Source organism: Pituophis catenifer, unplaced genomic scaffold, assembly GCF_029215685.1.
Source record: "Pituophis catenifer annectens isolate HBS135680 unplaced genomic scaffold, rPitCat1.0.hap2 SCAF_10, whole genome shotgun sequence".
Taxonomy (NCBI): domain Eukaryota; kingdom Metazoa; phylum Chordata; class Lepidosauria; order Squamata; family Colubridae; genus Pituophis; species Pituophis catenifer.
This window is the reverse complement of record NW_027256890.1, coordinates 12,873,703-12,887,784: the sequence shown is the minus strand read 5'-3', so window position 1 is coordinate 12,887,784 and position 14,082 is coordinate 12,873,703. Positions and strand designations below refer to the sequence as shown.

At 47.8% G+C, this 14,082-nt stretch overlaps 1 protein-coding gene across 1 annotated transcript in view; it reads right to left on the bottom strand.

Annotated features, from left to right (window-relative positions):
• Positions 1-8,436: 8,436 nt before the first annotated feature.
• TBC1D10A (TBC1 domain family member 10A) overlaps positions 8,437-14,082 on the bottom strand; it is a 33,141-nt gene continuing 27,495 nt past the window's right edge. The window contains exons 6-9 of the mRNA XM_070951646.1: positions 13,364-13,429; positions 12,385-12,574; positions 10,581-10,735; positions 8,437-9,327 (exon numbers count right to left, since the gene is read on the bottom strand). Coding sequence (XP_070807747.1) covers positions 8,941-9,327; positions 10,581-10,735; positions 12,385-12,574; positions 13,364-13,429 — 798 coding nt within the window. The 3' untranslated portion in view covers positions 8,437-8,940. The remainder of the gene's footprint in view (positions 9,328-10,580; positions 10,736-12,384; positions 12,575-13,363; positions 13,430-14,082) is intronic.

Here is a 14,082-nt window from a genome sequence, read left to right as displayed (position 1 = left end):
CCCAAACAGCCGTTGGAAGGGCGGCAATGCGCCCAATTTCAGAACTGACGTGAGGTGGGTGAAAAAAGCACCCGTCCGTTAATTTTTTTGCCACGGCAAATGGGAGGATCACAAGAATCGGAGTAGAGACAGTTGCAAACTCTTCCAAACTGAAAAAAATAATAAGTAAATTAATTTGAGAGCGGGTGTCTACAGCAGAGTTCACACCTTCCCAGGTTCTGCAGGGTTTGGAAACGGAAGAGATCAGTGACGTAAACCTGTGGAAAATTGGACTGCCTTTCTCACAACCCATTTCCAGGGGTGGGCTTCAAAAATTTTTAGCAAGGGGTTCTCTGCCCGGTTGCTGGGTGGGCGTGGCCATGGTGGGCGTGGCCTAGTTGGATTTTTTTTGCCCTCCCCAGGCTCCGGAGGCTTTTCTCAAGCCTCCTAGAGGGCAAAAAGAGGCTCCGGAGGCCCTCTGGAGGCTGGAAATGGGCCCATTTCCGGCCTTCCTGAACTTCTGGTAGGCCTGTTTTTCACCGTCCCCGAGCCTCCGCACGCGCCTTGCACTTACCTGCATCCAAAACAGCCTGCACATTTTCAAGGTCACGCAGGGCCGTTAGGTCATATAGGTAGGGATATATTTATTTTATTTTATTTATTTATTTTACTTCAAATTTATATACCGCCCTTCTCCCTAGGGACTCAGGGTGGTGTACAGCCAAGTAAAAACACATAAATACATAATACATAGATTAAGAAACAGATTAAAAGAAAATATCTCAATTTGGCCCAAAATTTAAAAAGACAAACGAATTTAAAATCATTTAAAAGGATTTGTTAGGCCAGCCTGGCTTGTTGAAAAAGGAAAGTTTTAAGGAATGAGGGAAGAGACTCATTTAATGACTGCAAGATTCGCTTAACAACTGTGGCCAAAGAGGGTCATAAAACGAGGTGCAAGTCATTTTAACAACTACCTCACTTAGCAATGCAAATCTTGGGCTCAGTTGCAGTCATAAGTCAAGGACTACCTCTATTAAATTCTTTTCTGAAAAAAAAAAACACCTCAAAATCAGTCTGTCACCCACACAGCTCAGGATGTCTGTCTCAGAATTATTCTGTCAGGCTCGTAAACTTACAAGAGGAGTTGTCTCATTTCCACAGCCCGACAGTGGAAAATTTCAGCAAATTTTGTGGAAAATTACAGGTTGCTGCAATTGGGAAATGGCTAAAAAAGAAAGCCACTCGTTGAATGGAGTCTAAATTCCAGCCAATTTAGACCTCAGGCCAGTATTTCTCAATTTGAGCCACTGTAAGAGAGGACTTCGACTCCCAGAATTCCCCGGGCCTTTAAGAGAGGTGGATGTCCGCTCCCAGAATTCCCTGGGCCTTTAAGAGAGGTGGACTTCCGCTCCCAGAATTCCCTGGGCCTTTAAGAGAGGTGGATGTCCGCTCCCAGAATTCCCTGGGCCTTTAAGAGAGGTGGACTTCTGCTCCCAGAATTCCCTGGGCCTTTAAGAGAGGTGGACGTCCGCTCCCAGAATTCCCCGGGCCTTTAAGAGAGGTGGACTTCCGCTCCCAGAATTCCCCAGGCCTTTAAGAGAGGTGAACTTCTGCTCCCAGAATTCCCCAGGCCTTTAAGAGAGGTGGACATCCGTTCCCAGAATTCCCTGGGCTTTTAAGAGAGGTGGACTTCTGCTCCCAGAATTCCCTGGGCCTTTAGGAGAGGTGGACTTCCGCTCCCAGAATTCCCTGGGCCTTTAGGAGAGGTGGACTTCCGCTCCCAGAATTCCCCAGGCCTAGAGAATTCTGGGAGTGGAAGTCTACCTCTCTTAAAGTGACCAATTGAGAAATAGGATAATAGGATAAGTTTTGTCTATTTTTGATTAGAAAGATGCTGAATTTATCTTTGGGAGAATTGCAAAATTTGAGGAAAATTACATTTGTTGTCCATCTTGGTTGGAGGAAGGGAGGAAGGGAGACACAAAGGACTTTCCAAGCAGATTTAACTCTGATATTATGGGGGAGAATTTGTCTCTTAAGGAGTTCATTTCAACCTTCCTGTTTCCACGTTTCTACCAAACCGCATTATTTAGGATGGCAACGAAAGTCTGTTTGTCATTTTAGAACCCAGGATGGAAAATACCATTTCTCCTTTTTTTTTATCAGAAAAAACAAGCTGTGTTCTTGAAATTCCCTTTTTTTAAAAAAAAGAAAAGAAGAAAAGAAAAGAAAAGAAAGGAAAGGAAAGGAAAGGAAAGGAAAGGAAAGGAAAGGAAAGGAAAGGAAAGGAAAGGAAAGGAAAGGAAAGGAAAGGAAAGGAAAGGAAAGAAAAGGAAAGGAAAGGAAAGAAATCTACTTAAAACCTTTGGGCAAATTGGAAGAAGCAATTGTATGAGCTTCTTGCCGGATTTTTTTTTTTAAATCAGTTCTCTCACCAAAAGTAACATATATTAGTATTATACTATTAAGGTAAAGGTAAAAGGTTCCCCTCGCACATAGGTGCTAGTCGTTCCTGACTCTAGGGGGCGATGCTCATCTCAGTTTCAAAGCCGAAGAGCCAGCGCTGTCCGAAGACGTCTCCGTGGTCATGTGGCCGGCATGACTCAACGCCAAAGGCGCACGGAACGCTGTTCCCTTCCCACCAAAGGTGGTACCTATTTTCCTACTTGCATTTTCTTTATGTGCTTTCAAACTGCTAGATTGGCAGAAGCTGGGACAAAATTTTGCCTAAATAGGACCGCATAGAGCCGGGGCAGGTGGGCAGGCTCACCCGTGATTTCCGCTACCGGCTGAATACCATCTCTGCGACCGTGTCACTATCTTGCAATTCAGTTAACAACTGTGGCCAGAAAGCTCGTAAAATAAGGCACAAATTCACTTAACTGTCTCATTTAGCAACAGAAATGCTGGCCTCCATTGCGGCCATTAAGTCGAGGCCTACCTGCGTCCACATCCATTCCTAGGAATGTAAATAAATTCTCAACTCAGGAAAAAAACAAGCCATTTGCAGGTTAATCAACACCGGTGGTGCTAGAAATATTTTGCTAGAATTTCATCCCCGGCCTTCCAATGATTAACCTCAATAGGACTGTCGGGGAAGACATTCTCTCTTGTTATAGTTTGATCAACTATACATTGATTTTTGTTTTTTTTAAAAAAACCTTTCTATTGGCATATTTACTACGTGAATCTCTTCTCGGGGGTCACGCAAGGCTGAGCAAAATGGCCGAGCTAAGCCATAGATAAACCAAGATCTTTCTCACTTGCCTCACTTCCCACATTATGCCAAACCAGAGGTAGTTCTCAACATACAGCCATTCGTTTAGGGAGCGTTCGAAGTTACAACGGCGCTGAAAAGGTGACTCATGACCGTGTTTCATAGTTACGACCGTTGCAGCAACCCTATCAAAATTCAGACGCTTAGCAACGAGTTCCGTTATTTATGACGGTTGCAAAGTCCCAGGGTCACATGATTCCCTTTTGCGACAAGCCAAGTCAACAGGGAAGTCAAATTCCACTTAACCACCGCGTTACTAACTTAACAACTTCAATGATTCACCTAACGGTGGCAAGAAAGGTCGTAAAATGAGGCAAAACTCACTTAACAACTGTCTCGCTTTAGCAGCGTAAATTTTGGGCTCAAGGTATTCCTCAAAAGTTTTCCTAAGAAGAGCTGGAACAGTTTTGTCTTCGAGTCCGATGGGAAAGGAAAACAGCTGCGGAAATCTGTCTTTCGAAAGATTGCATTCCCACGATGTGTTAAACCTCCAACCTCAGTTAAATCTGTGGGTTACCATCCCTAGCTAACCAGGAGTTGGATTGATTTAGGCGACAGCTAGCTACCTACCTAACTCACTAATACAGTGTTTCAACAACCAACCAAACATCAGAGATTAGAAAGAGTGCAGAGAAGAACAACGAAGAGGATTAGGGGACTGGAGGCTAAAACATACGAAGAACGGTTGCAGGAACTGGGTATGTCTAGTTTAATTAGATGAAGGAAGAGGGGAGACATGATAGCAGTCTTCCAATATCTCAGGGGCTGCCCCAAAGAAGAGGCAGTCAAGCTGTTCTCCAAAGCACCTGAGGGCAGGACAAGAAGCAACGGGTGGAAACTCATCAAGGAGAGAAGCAACTTAGAACAAAGGAGAAAATTCCTGACAGTGAGAACAATTAACCAGTGGAACAACTTGCCACTAGAAGTTGTGAATGCTCCAACACTGGAAGTCTTTAAGAAGAGGTTGGACAACCATTTGTCTGCAGTAGTGTAGGGTTTCCTGCCTAAGCAGGGGGTTGGACTAGAAGACCTCCAAGGTCCCTTCCAACTCTGTTATTCTGTTATAGCCTGTTACTGTTATATCTACTGGCTAGGCAGCTCTTGAAATTTAAACATTTGTCTGACAGTAACTAAAAAATCCAGACACCTGCATTATCATCAAGGAAGCTTTCTAGAAAAGGAAGGTGTGGGTGGGATTCTGGTGGGTTTTCCACTCTTGGAAACAGGAAATGGGTCTCCACGGCATCCTGGATTGATCTGGTAGGATTTCAGTTGTACCTTTCTGATCTTCATCTGCAGGACAATGGCTTTTCTATGAAAAAACGGAGTCTCCTTTGAAAGCACTTTCCCGAAGGTAGATGCATCCTTTCCCCTAATCCCTAACCATTATTAATAACCTCAAGTAGGAGGTTAAACCAAGACGAGTTACTTATTGCTTCTTTGATCCATAGTAACTCTTCTCCTTCTATGATTAACTGGCTCTGCTTTCTAATCACCCTCATCAAAGTCAACACAACATCTCAGCTCCTGTAGCCCTCCCGACTGTAGGTTGCTTCATATTTATGGATTTCAAATCCCATTATTCCCAGCCAGCCCTGGCAAAAAAAAAGAAAAAAAAAGAGGGGATTGTAGTGATACTCCAAGAGTCTAGAGTAGAACAAACTGTTTTGGCTAAATGTTTATAGAGATTCTCAGTCCATCCAAGTCATGTTTTTTGCCCCAAAGGTGCTTTATCAAAAGGCAACCATTTTGTTTTTCCTTGAAGACAGTACAAGGCAGGAAGACATGTATAGATCTGTGCATTGGAGAAACAAAACAACCACTTCACAAACACATGACGCAACATAGGAGAAAAAACTCATCCAGGACAAGATTCAGCAGCCCATCTGCCTTTGAAAGACAAAGATCACTCTTTGGAAGACAGCAAAGTCCACATTTTGGACAGAGATGGACACTGGTTTGAAAGAGGGGTCAAAGAGGCCATCTACATTAAAACTGAACAGCCGTCTCTCAACAGAGGCGGAGGGATACGACCTCTCTCCTGTTTACAACACAGTCCTTTTAACAGTTCCAAGGCGGCTCCACACCTATTCAGGTGACCCTGAGCACACAGGTAAACCTCCAAGTGGCTTCAACGACTCTCAGAGAGAGTGCTAACGACCAGAGTATAAATCCTTCCATCCACCACCATTCAGTCAGAACCGAAGAAGCTTCTTGGATGAGAAGTGAAACGTCTTCAAGGAAAAACAAAATCCAGGTGCCTTTTGGGAAAAAGAAAACACCTTTGGATCTGCCTAACTTAACTTGTAACTTTCTCTGACCGACGAAGCGACTTGGATGGGCAGGAGAAATGTCTCAAACCAACAATAACAATAACAACAACAAATATTACAGTTCCACGATTCATATTTTAGACAACCAGGAACTTTTCCTGAGACACACCTCAAAGCCCATGGGGCAGAAGTTTGGACTACAACCCCCAAACTTTCCCAGTCACTGGGTGGAAAACACCGGGAAATTTATGTCTGTGATTGCTTTCAGCAAACGATTTCAGTTTTGTCCTTGAGTCTCTGGCTGAAAATCAAAACCTTGATCGCATTCTGCGCTAGGGATCCTTGCGGAGACCGACAAACAGACATGCCCCAAATCTCAACAGCGTTCTTTATCTTCGAAGCGGCCCTCTGACCCGTGGCACTGTGCCAACCAGCTGCAAAACACAGCCCAGGAACTGAGAGATTGCAATGCCAGAAGAACGAACCAAGGGCAGAGTGAAGTTTCCTAACGGTGGAAAGATGGGCTATAAAATCAAACTCAGGGATTCTTTTGGGCTGAAGGCTACGGACAAGCAAGGGAGGGGGAAGATAACGCCAAGGCTGCACGCAGAGACAATCTTGATCACTGACCTTGCTAAGAAAATAGGGTCGAGAGAATGGCGCCAACTGGCACGGCATGCTAAAATCAACCATATCTTTTTTTTTTCCCCCTCCCCATAAAGGGCATAACAGCTAATCTGAGTCAAAGCAATAACATGAAATCTTAAAATAAACTCGGTTGTGGCAATTTAAGGGAGCAGGGGGGAGAGAAACTGAACCAGCCCAGAATCAGAACAAGAGCTGGAAGGGACCTGGGAGGTCTTTTAGTCCAACCCCCTCTCAAGCAGGAGACTCTGCTGTCCAATTTCTTCTTAACAGGGATGGAGCCCCCTATGCATTACTATTACTATTAATCTTCTCATCGTTCCTATCACCCATCTCCTCCCACTTATGACTGTAACTTGTTGCTTATATTCTTACGATTTATATTGTTTCCTAATATGATTCGATTGCTTATTTGTACCCTGTGACTATCATTAAGCGTTGCGCCTTATGATTCTTGACTAATGTATCTTGTCTTTTTATGTACACTGAGAGCTTATGCACCAAAGACAAATTCCTTGTGTGTCCAATCACACTTGGCCAAGAAAGAATTCTCTTCTATTCAATTAGAAAAGGGGCCTATTGGATCCTTCCTCATTTGGGTCTCCCCAAAACTGACACCCCTTTCCCCCCCCTTCAAGCATCCCAATTCAAATCGAACACAAGATTGACATAATTCCGGTTTATTTCGCCTCTTGTACAAAACAGTTTCAGCAACTGATTTTAAAAAAATAATAATAATCCACATACATGAATCCCCTCATATCAGCCGTAATCCGGTGCAGGAGAAGGAAACAGAGAGTAGCATCCGTGTTCCTCGCTTTTCCCCAAATATACACTTTTATTTCCGCCAATAATTTTTTTTTTTAAAGTGTCCCCCCACAAACCAAGTTTATGCCACAAAAGGGGAGAGGGCAGTTGGGGGCGGGGAAGGAAACATTTTCCTGCACCTCCTTAATAAACCACAGACGCTCCCGTCACCCCAATTTTGCTTCCCGCAAAAATTAAATCTGTGTTTGCTGTCGCCTGGGGGAATACAGAAGATGGAAAGCCAGATAGCAACAAGCTAAAAAAAAAAAAACCCAGACATTAGTATTTTCCACGTCTGAATCCGTCATTTTAGGGAGGTGCCTTAAGATCCTGGAGAGATGGGAGATAGAGGTTAGGCTGTTCCGAGCAACTCAGTTTTAACTCGGCGGGACGTTGCCCGGGAACAACAAAACGAGAGTCAACTTGGCTGAAGACAGGTGGGACAAAAATAATAACAATAATAATAAAGGGGGATTTTTAGTGTCCTGGAAAACGGAGTGTTTTTTTAAAAGAGAAAAAAATCACAGCGCTGGAATGCGAGAGGAGAAGACTGACGTCTGAAATTGCTAGCAAAAATCGTATACAAATATCGGATTTTATCGGCCAGCGTTCCTTCTGGTCCAGAACCGGGGAAAATCAGCATTTCTGGTCCGTACAGCATATGTGGGAATTTGGTCACGAGACAAAGACAGCGAGGCTAAAGCAGGAAAGGATTTCCTTTTAGCGCGCTGGCTTTTAGCGGCCCCCCCCCCCAGGAGAAGCGTTCGTGTCTTGGATATGCCGTCTCTTGCTTAGCGGAAGTGGCCGACAGTGGGCCGCGCAGGTGAGAGGAAGAACAGAACAGCCAAGTCAAATTCTTCCTGCGCAATGAGACAGAACGCAGGGAGTTAGGGTCCCCGCCTAACACCATCGCTCAACTTAAAGAGCCCCCCCCCCAATCGGGGCGCCAAGGTGATCGTCCCGTCTGGAGAACCCTTTCGCTGGGAAGCTCCAGATGGACTACAGCTCCCATCACTTGGTTTGGTGGAGACAAGAGCCGGTTGTCGGGCTTACGGAGGTCGCCAGAGAGGGGCCGAGAAAGAGAGAGAGAGAGAGGTAGTAGCATCCGAGAGAGAAGCCGAGCAGCTTCTCCGAACAAGGGTGTCTCACTGGTACAGTCTGGTCTGTGTGGCCTGGGAGAGGGAAGGGTGTGTGTGTGAGAGAGATCTGGAAAGTGCAATTCCCACCCCTACAGGTAGATGTCCTCGCTCTCCCGGGAACTAAGGCTCTCCTTGGACTGATGGAGAAGGGAAGAGTTGGGCCGTTGGCTTGGTTGCCAATGGTTACCGGCCCTTTGGGGGCATCCTTCCGCAACTTGCTCTTGCGGCCCTCGGGGGAGAGGGTGGTAAGACTCGAGGGCGAAGGCAATTTGCACGCATGGAAGATGGGACACAGCCCCTCCTGAGACCGACATTTGCCCTTCAGCCCACCGAGGGAGAGGAGGGCAGGGTCAGAGTTTAAGGGGACGACCTCCATTTTATTCCTATCAGAAAACGTGAGGCTGAGCCAACCCGTGCCTGTAATTTAGCGGTTTATGGGTAGCCGCATCCCTTTCCTATGTTTCTATACCTGTGTGATTGCGGCCAATCGAACTTTTTCCCCCCGAATCAAAGGGAGGGGGACACCTCAGTGCCTCCCAGCCTCCAGAACGTCTCCCCTCCACCAGAGCAGGGGGCAGGAGAGGCACTAGCCCTTTCCAACCAGATATACGGAATTCCTTCTTTCGGCCATCGGAAGGCCTAATACTTACCCACCTGCCCTCCGACAAAATCGCTCTCCCCTCCTTACAAACCCAGCTGCAAATTTTCCTGTCAAGGGTGTCTCACTGGTAACAGTCTGGTCTGTGTTGGCCTGGGAGAGGGAAGGGTGTGTGTGTGTGTATGTGAGAGAGAGATCTGGAAAGTGCAATCCCCACCCCTACAGGTAGGTGTCCTCGCTCTCCCGGGAACTAAGGCTCTCCTTGGACTGGCGGAGAAGGGAAGAGTCGGGCTCCAGCAAAGATCCGTTTTCTTCGGGGATAGGGCCGTTGGCTCGGTTGCCCGTGGTTACCGGCCCTTTGGGGGCGCCCTTCCGCGACTTGCTCTTGCGGCCCTTGGGGGAGAGGGCGGCACCGGGGGGCAGGATGATGGAAGGAGAGGGCTCCAAGGCTCTGTGGGGGTACGGCTCAGAGTCCCTGATAGCCTTGGCGCCGTGAAAACGGGGAGGGGACTTGCATTGCAGCTCTCCGTGGGTCTCCTTCCACTTCTTCAGCTGGATCAGGTGTTCCCGCTCGATGTGGCGCTCCGTCACTGGCAACTCTATGACCTAGGAGGAACAAAAGAATAGGTGGTTTCCCCAAACTTGGAAAGACACCAGAAGCATTGATGCCAGCATATTAATAACCTATCCAGCCGAAGCTTCCTTCGGCCTCCCAAAACCTGTCCAGTACCCTATTCTTCTAAGGATGTAGAATCATAGAATGGAGATTTTGCAATATCCTTCCCCCAGGAGTGGGGAGGGAATGGGGATTTTGCAGTATCCTTCCCCCAGGAGTGGGGAGGGAATGGGGATTTTGCAGTATCCTTCCCCTGGAGTGGGGAGGGAATGGAGATTTTGCAGTATCCTTCCCCGGGAGTGGGATGGGAATGGAGATTCTGCAGTATCCTTCCCCGGGAGTGGGGTGGGAATGGAGATTCTGCAGTATCCTTCCCCGGGAGTGGGGTGGGAATGGAGATTCTGCAGTATCCTTCTCTTGGAGTGGGGTGGGAATGGAGATTCTGCAGTATCCTTCCCCGGGAGTGGGGTGGGAATGGAGATTCTGCAGTATCCTTCCCCGGGAGTGGGGTGGGAATGGAGATTCTGCAGTATCCTTCCCCGGGAGTGGGGAGGGAATGGAGATTCTGCAGTATCCTTCCCCGGGAGTGGGGTGGGAATGGAGATTCTGCAGTATCCTTCCCCGGGAGTGGGGTGGGAATGGAGATTCTGCAGTATCCTTCCCCGGGAGTGGGGAGGGAATGGAGATTCTGCAGTATCCTTTCCCTGAAGTGGGGTGGGAATGGAGATTCTGCAGTATCCTTCCCCCAGGAGTGGGGAGGGAATGGGGATTTTGCAGTATCCTTCCCCTGGAGTGGGGTGGGAATGGAGATTCTGCAGTATCCTTCCCCGGGAGTGGGGTGGGAATGGAGATTCTGCAGTATCCTTCCCCGGGAGTGGGGTGGGAATGGAGATTCTGCAGTATCCTTCCCCCAGGAGAGGGGAGGGAATGGAGATTCTGCAGTATCCTTCTCCTGGAGTGGGGTGGGAAGGGAGATTTTTGCAGTATCCTTCCCCTCCCACGTCCACCAAGCCATAGCACGCCCACCCAGCCACGCCCACAGAACCGGTAGTAAAAAAAATTGGATTTCACCAGTTGGGTAGGGTTTATATTACGAGCATCCTGAAAAAATCATGCTAGGGCTTATTTTCAGGGAAACAGGGTATATATGTATATATGTATATACCCTATCCCAGCTCCTGGCTGTTTGCCCCTGGCGTCTGCCTGCCTACAGCGGAGTGGCCTCCAGCTGAACCGGTTTTACCTCTTGCACCAGGAAAGTCTCCTGCATGATTTTGGGGTTCAGGGCTCTCAGCTGCTCCATCGTCTCGTACTGCCCTTGGCAGGATCTCAGCTTCTCCGAGGAACCCAGAGTGTACTTCAGGAGGACCAGGCCCACTCGGAAGATGATCTTGACGCCTTGACGAAATGACATGAAAAGATAATTACGACAGAGGCTGTAGGAATATTTGTAATGTGGGGGGCTATAATGGGACAGCGGATATCAAAGAAGACTACGCCAGTGATGAAGATAACAAGAAAAGAAAATATACTACCCAAATCGCTTTTTAATAGGATAAGACGAACTAAATTTAAGAGACATGTGGAGAACTCTACATCCAAAAGAAAATAAATATACCTTTTGCTCTAATCCTCATGCATCTTGGTCCAGAATTGATGTCGTGGATGAATAGGGAATTAGGTTTACGGATTGCAAAAATCCGTAATTTTGCAAAAATTGCAAAATCTCCATTCCCTCCCCACTCCTGGGGCCAGCCAGAGGTGGTATTTGCCGGTTCTCCGAACTGCTCAAAATTTCCGCTACCGGTTCTCCAGAACCTGTCAGAACCTGCTGGATTTCACCCCTGGTCTTTCTCTTGTAACCAAGAACTTTGGGGACCTAGGAGACGTCCAAGATCCCTTCCAACTCTGGTTATTCTGTTTAAAAACTGCAACTACAACGCCAGTCACCGGGGGGCAGCCTCGCGACATGAAGCCGCTGCCCCAGAACCTCATGCTTGCTTGCTTGCTCAAGTTGGAGCCCCAGAGCATCATAGATGCTTTGCTGACCTAGATTTGCAGCTCCCGGGGATTTATGCGTCTGCCTGACCGGCTGGGCAGAGGGAAAAGCCACAGGGCAGAGACAGAAAATCACGGCACTGCCAGTAAAGAAGGGCAGAGTCACAACTCACCGGAATCTGTCTGGGCACCCAGGACAGCAACTGAAGAACTCATGGAGGGGAGGATTGGCAGAGGAGACACCTTGGCTCAGTGGTGAAATCTGAACCGGCTTACTACCAGTTCGCTGGCTGCGCATACATGCCGCGCACCAAACGGAGGCTTGGGAAGGTTAAGTAGAACAGCGCGGGGGAGGTGAGGAGGTGATCAGCTGTGCCACGCGACCGTGGGAACCATTTTAAAAACTTTTTTAAAGCATTTTTTACGTACGCAAATGATGAAATAAAAATAAATAATAATTGAATAAGAAATTGAAATGAGAATAAAGATGATTAGAAAATTGGGGCTGCTCGAATACCACTTTAGATTGAACTGAAAAGGGAAACAAGGGAGAGGGGAAAGAGTAGCGGTGGCTCTTCCGTCCCAAGAACCGGCCCATTGATTTCCACTGCTCTCCTCTCCTCTGCCTTCTGTGCATCCTTGCATCAGGCACTGGACCCAGCTGTTCCTCCTCCTCCTCATCAGCCACCTCCAGACCTGAGGGATGTTGACTCTCCATCTGAGGGCTGATGGACGGTCCAGGCTTTGCCTCTGTCTCTATCTCTGACAGCTCCATTCCCTCTTCCCCCTCGGAGCCCTCAGGTTGCCTTGATGCTGACCCTAACTCCCATGCCCCCTCCTCCTCCTCTTCCTCCTCTGATTTGGCTGCTGGTGGGGCCGGTGGCCGACAAGTCACAATAGTTAGTTTCATTATGGCCTTCCAGATGTCATGACTCCAGTGTGGAATGGCGAGAAGCAACCTCCTCCAGAGGTATCTCCCAAATGTGGCCGGCATGCATACCCCGCTTCCCCCACCCACCCCCAAAGACCAGAAGAGATACCACCAGTACCTTCGCAGAAGAACATATCCCAGACCCTCAGCACAGAACTCCAGGGCAGGGTCCTGGAGAAGGCACACATGAACCACTCCGTCATGTACAAGATGGGGTCGATCTTCTGCTTGCTGAGATGCTTGTAAGCCAGTGGAGAGACTCTCTGCAGCAGAGAGAAGAGAATCTCGCCATCCAACTGGATGGCCTCCTGCGGGGAAGGAGAGAGAGAGAGAGAGAGAGGGGAGATCTTGAATCAGGCTGAGCAGGAGGGCTGGCTGTCTCTCGGCCACTGGTCCGCATTCGCTAGCTGTCAGTCTGCCATGAACAATGGGTGGGAGGGAGGGAGCCGGATCGGAGGGGAAAGCGAAACTAATGAAGTTGATGGGAAGAGGCAAAGCCTCAAGGTCGCAAACTTGGGAGAAGAAAGCAAGGCCGTTGCAAAAACAGTTTGCTCAAATATAGTACTAGCCCTGATGATGTTACCTAGTTAGGGTAATGAAATGTCTGCAAGACAACAAGCAAGCTCAGAGGGCACCAAGGACCCCCTCATTTCAACCCTGAGCTACAAATATTCTCTTTTATTGATTGCTCAAATATCATTGGACAATACGGAGCCAGGGGAGGAGAGGAACTGGACGGAAAAAGTTAACCGGACAATTTTGGCGCGCGAACTTCAGTTCGGGCTTTGCTATACTGTAATCCACTTGGCTTTTAGTAAAAGTATACCTTTCACTACAAATGGGAGTCGAGGGTCTTCCTTTGCTATGGCACCAAGTTGGGGCAGGTCTGACACAACCCGTTCCTCCTTCCTTGGGGCTGCACTGTTTCCTCGCTCTCCTGAAACCAGCAGACCTCCATCAGGGTTTAAGGCAGGGGTCTCCCAATTTGGCAACTTTTAAGACTGGTGGACTTTGCTGGTAGGGAATTCTGGGAGTTGAAGTCCACAAGTCTAAAAGCTGCCAAGATGGGAGACCCCTGATCTAAAGGAAACACTCACCAGCTTCTCGCTGTAGTAGCCAGGAAGATATTTCTCACATATTTGCACAAGACACCAGAAAGCTTGCTGAAAAGAGAGAGAGAGAAAGAGAGAGAGAGACAAGAAAATATTATTAGCCCAACATAGTTAAGTTTGTCCTGAGGAAGGGGAGAGGAGAGAGAGTGATTCTCAAACTTGACAACTTGAAGATGTGTGGACTTCAACTAACTGGTAAGTCTAACTTCACTTAACAGTGTAAATGTTGGGCTCAGCTGTGGTTCTAAATTGAGGACTACTGTGGATAGGGTAGAGGAGAGGAGAAGAGAGGAGGAAGGAAAGAGAACAGAGGAAGAAGGAAAGAGAGGAGAAGAAAGGAGGAAGGAAAGAGGGAAGGAGAGGAGGAAGGAAAGAGAAGGGAGGAGAGGAGGAAGAAGGAAAGAGGAAAGGAGAGGAGAGAGGAGAGGAAGGAAGGAAAGAGAAAAGGGGAGAGGAGAAGGAAAGAGGAGAGGAGGAAGGAGAAGAGAGGAGGAAGGAAAGAAAGGAGAGGAGAAGAAAGGAGAGGATGAAGGAAAGAGGAAAGGAGAGGAGAGGAGGAGGAAGGAAAGAGAGGAGAGGAGAGGAGGAAGGAAAGAGGAAAGGAGAGGAGAGGAGGAAGGAAAGAAAGGAGAAGAGAAGAGAGGAGGAGGGAAAGAGGAAAGGAGAGGAGGAAGGAAAAAGAGAGGAGAGGAGGAAGGAAAGAG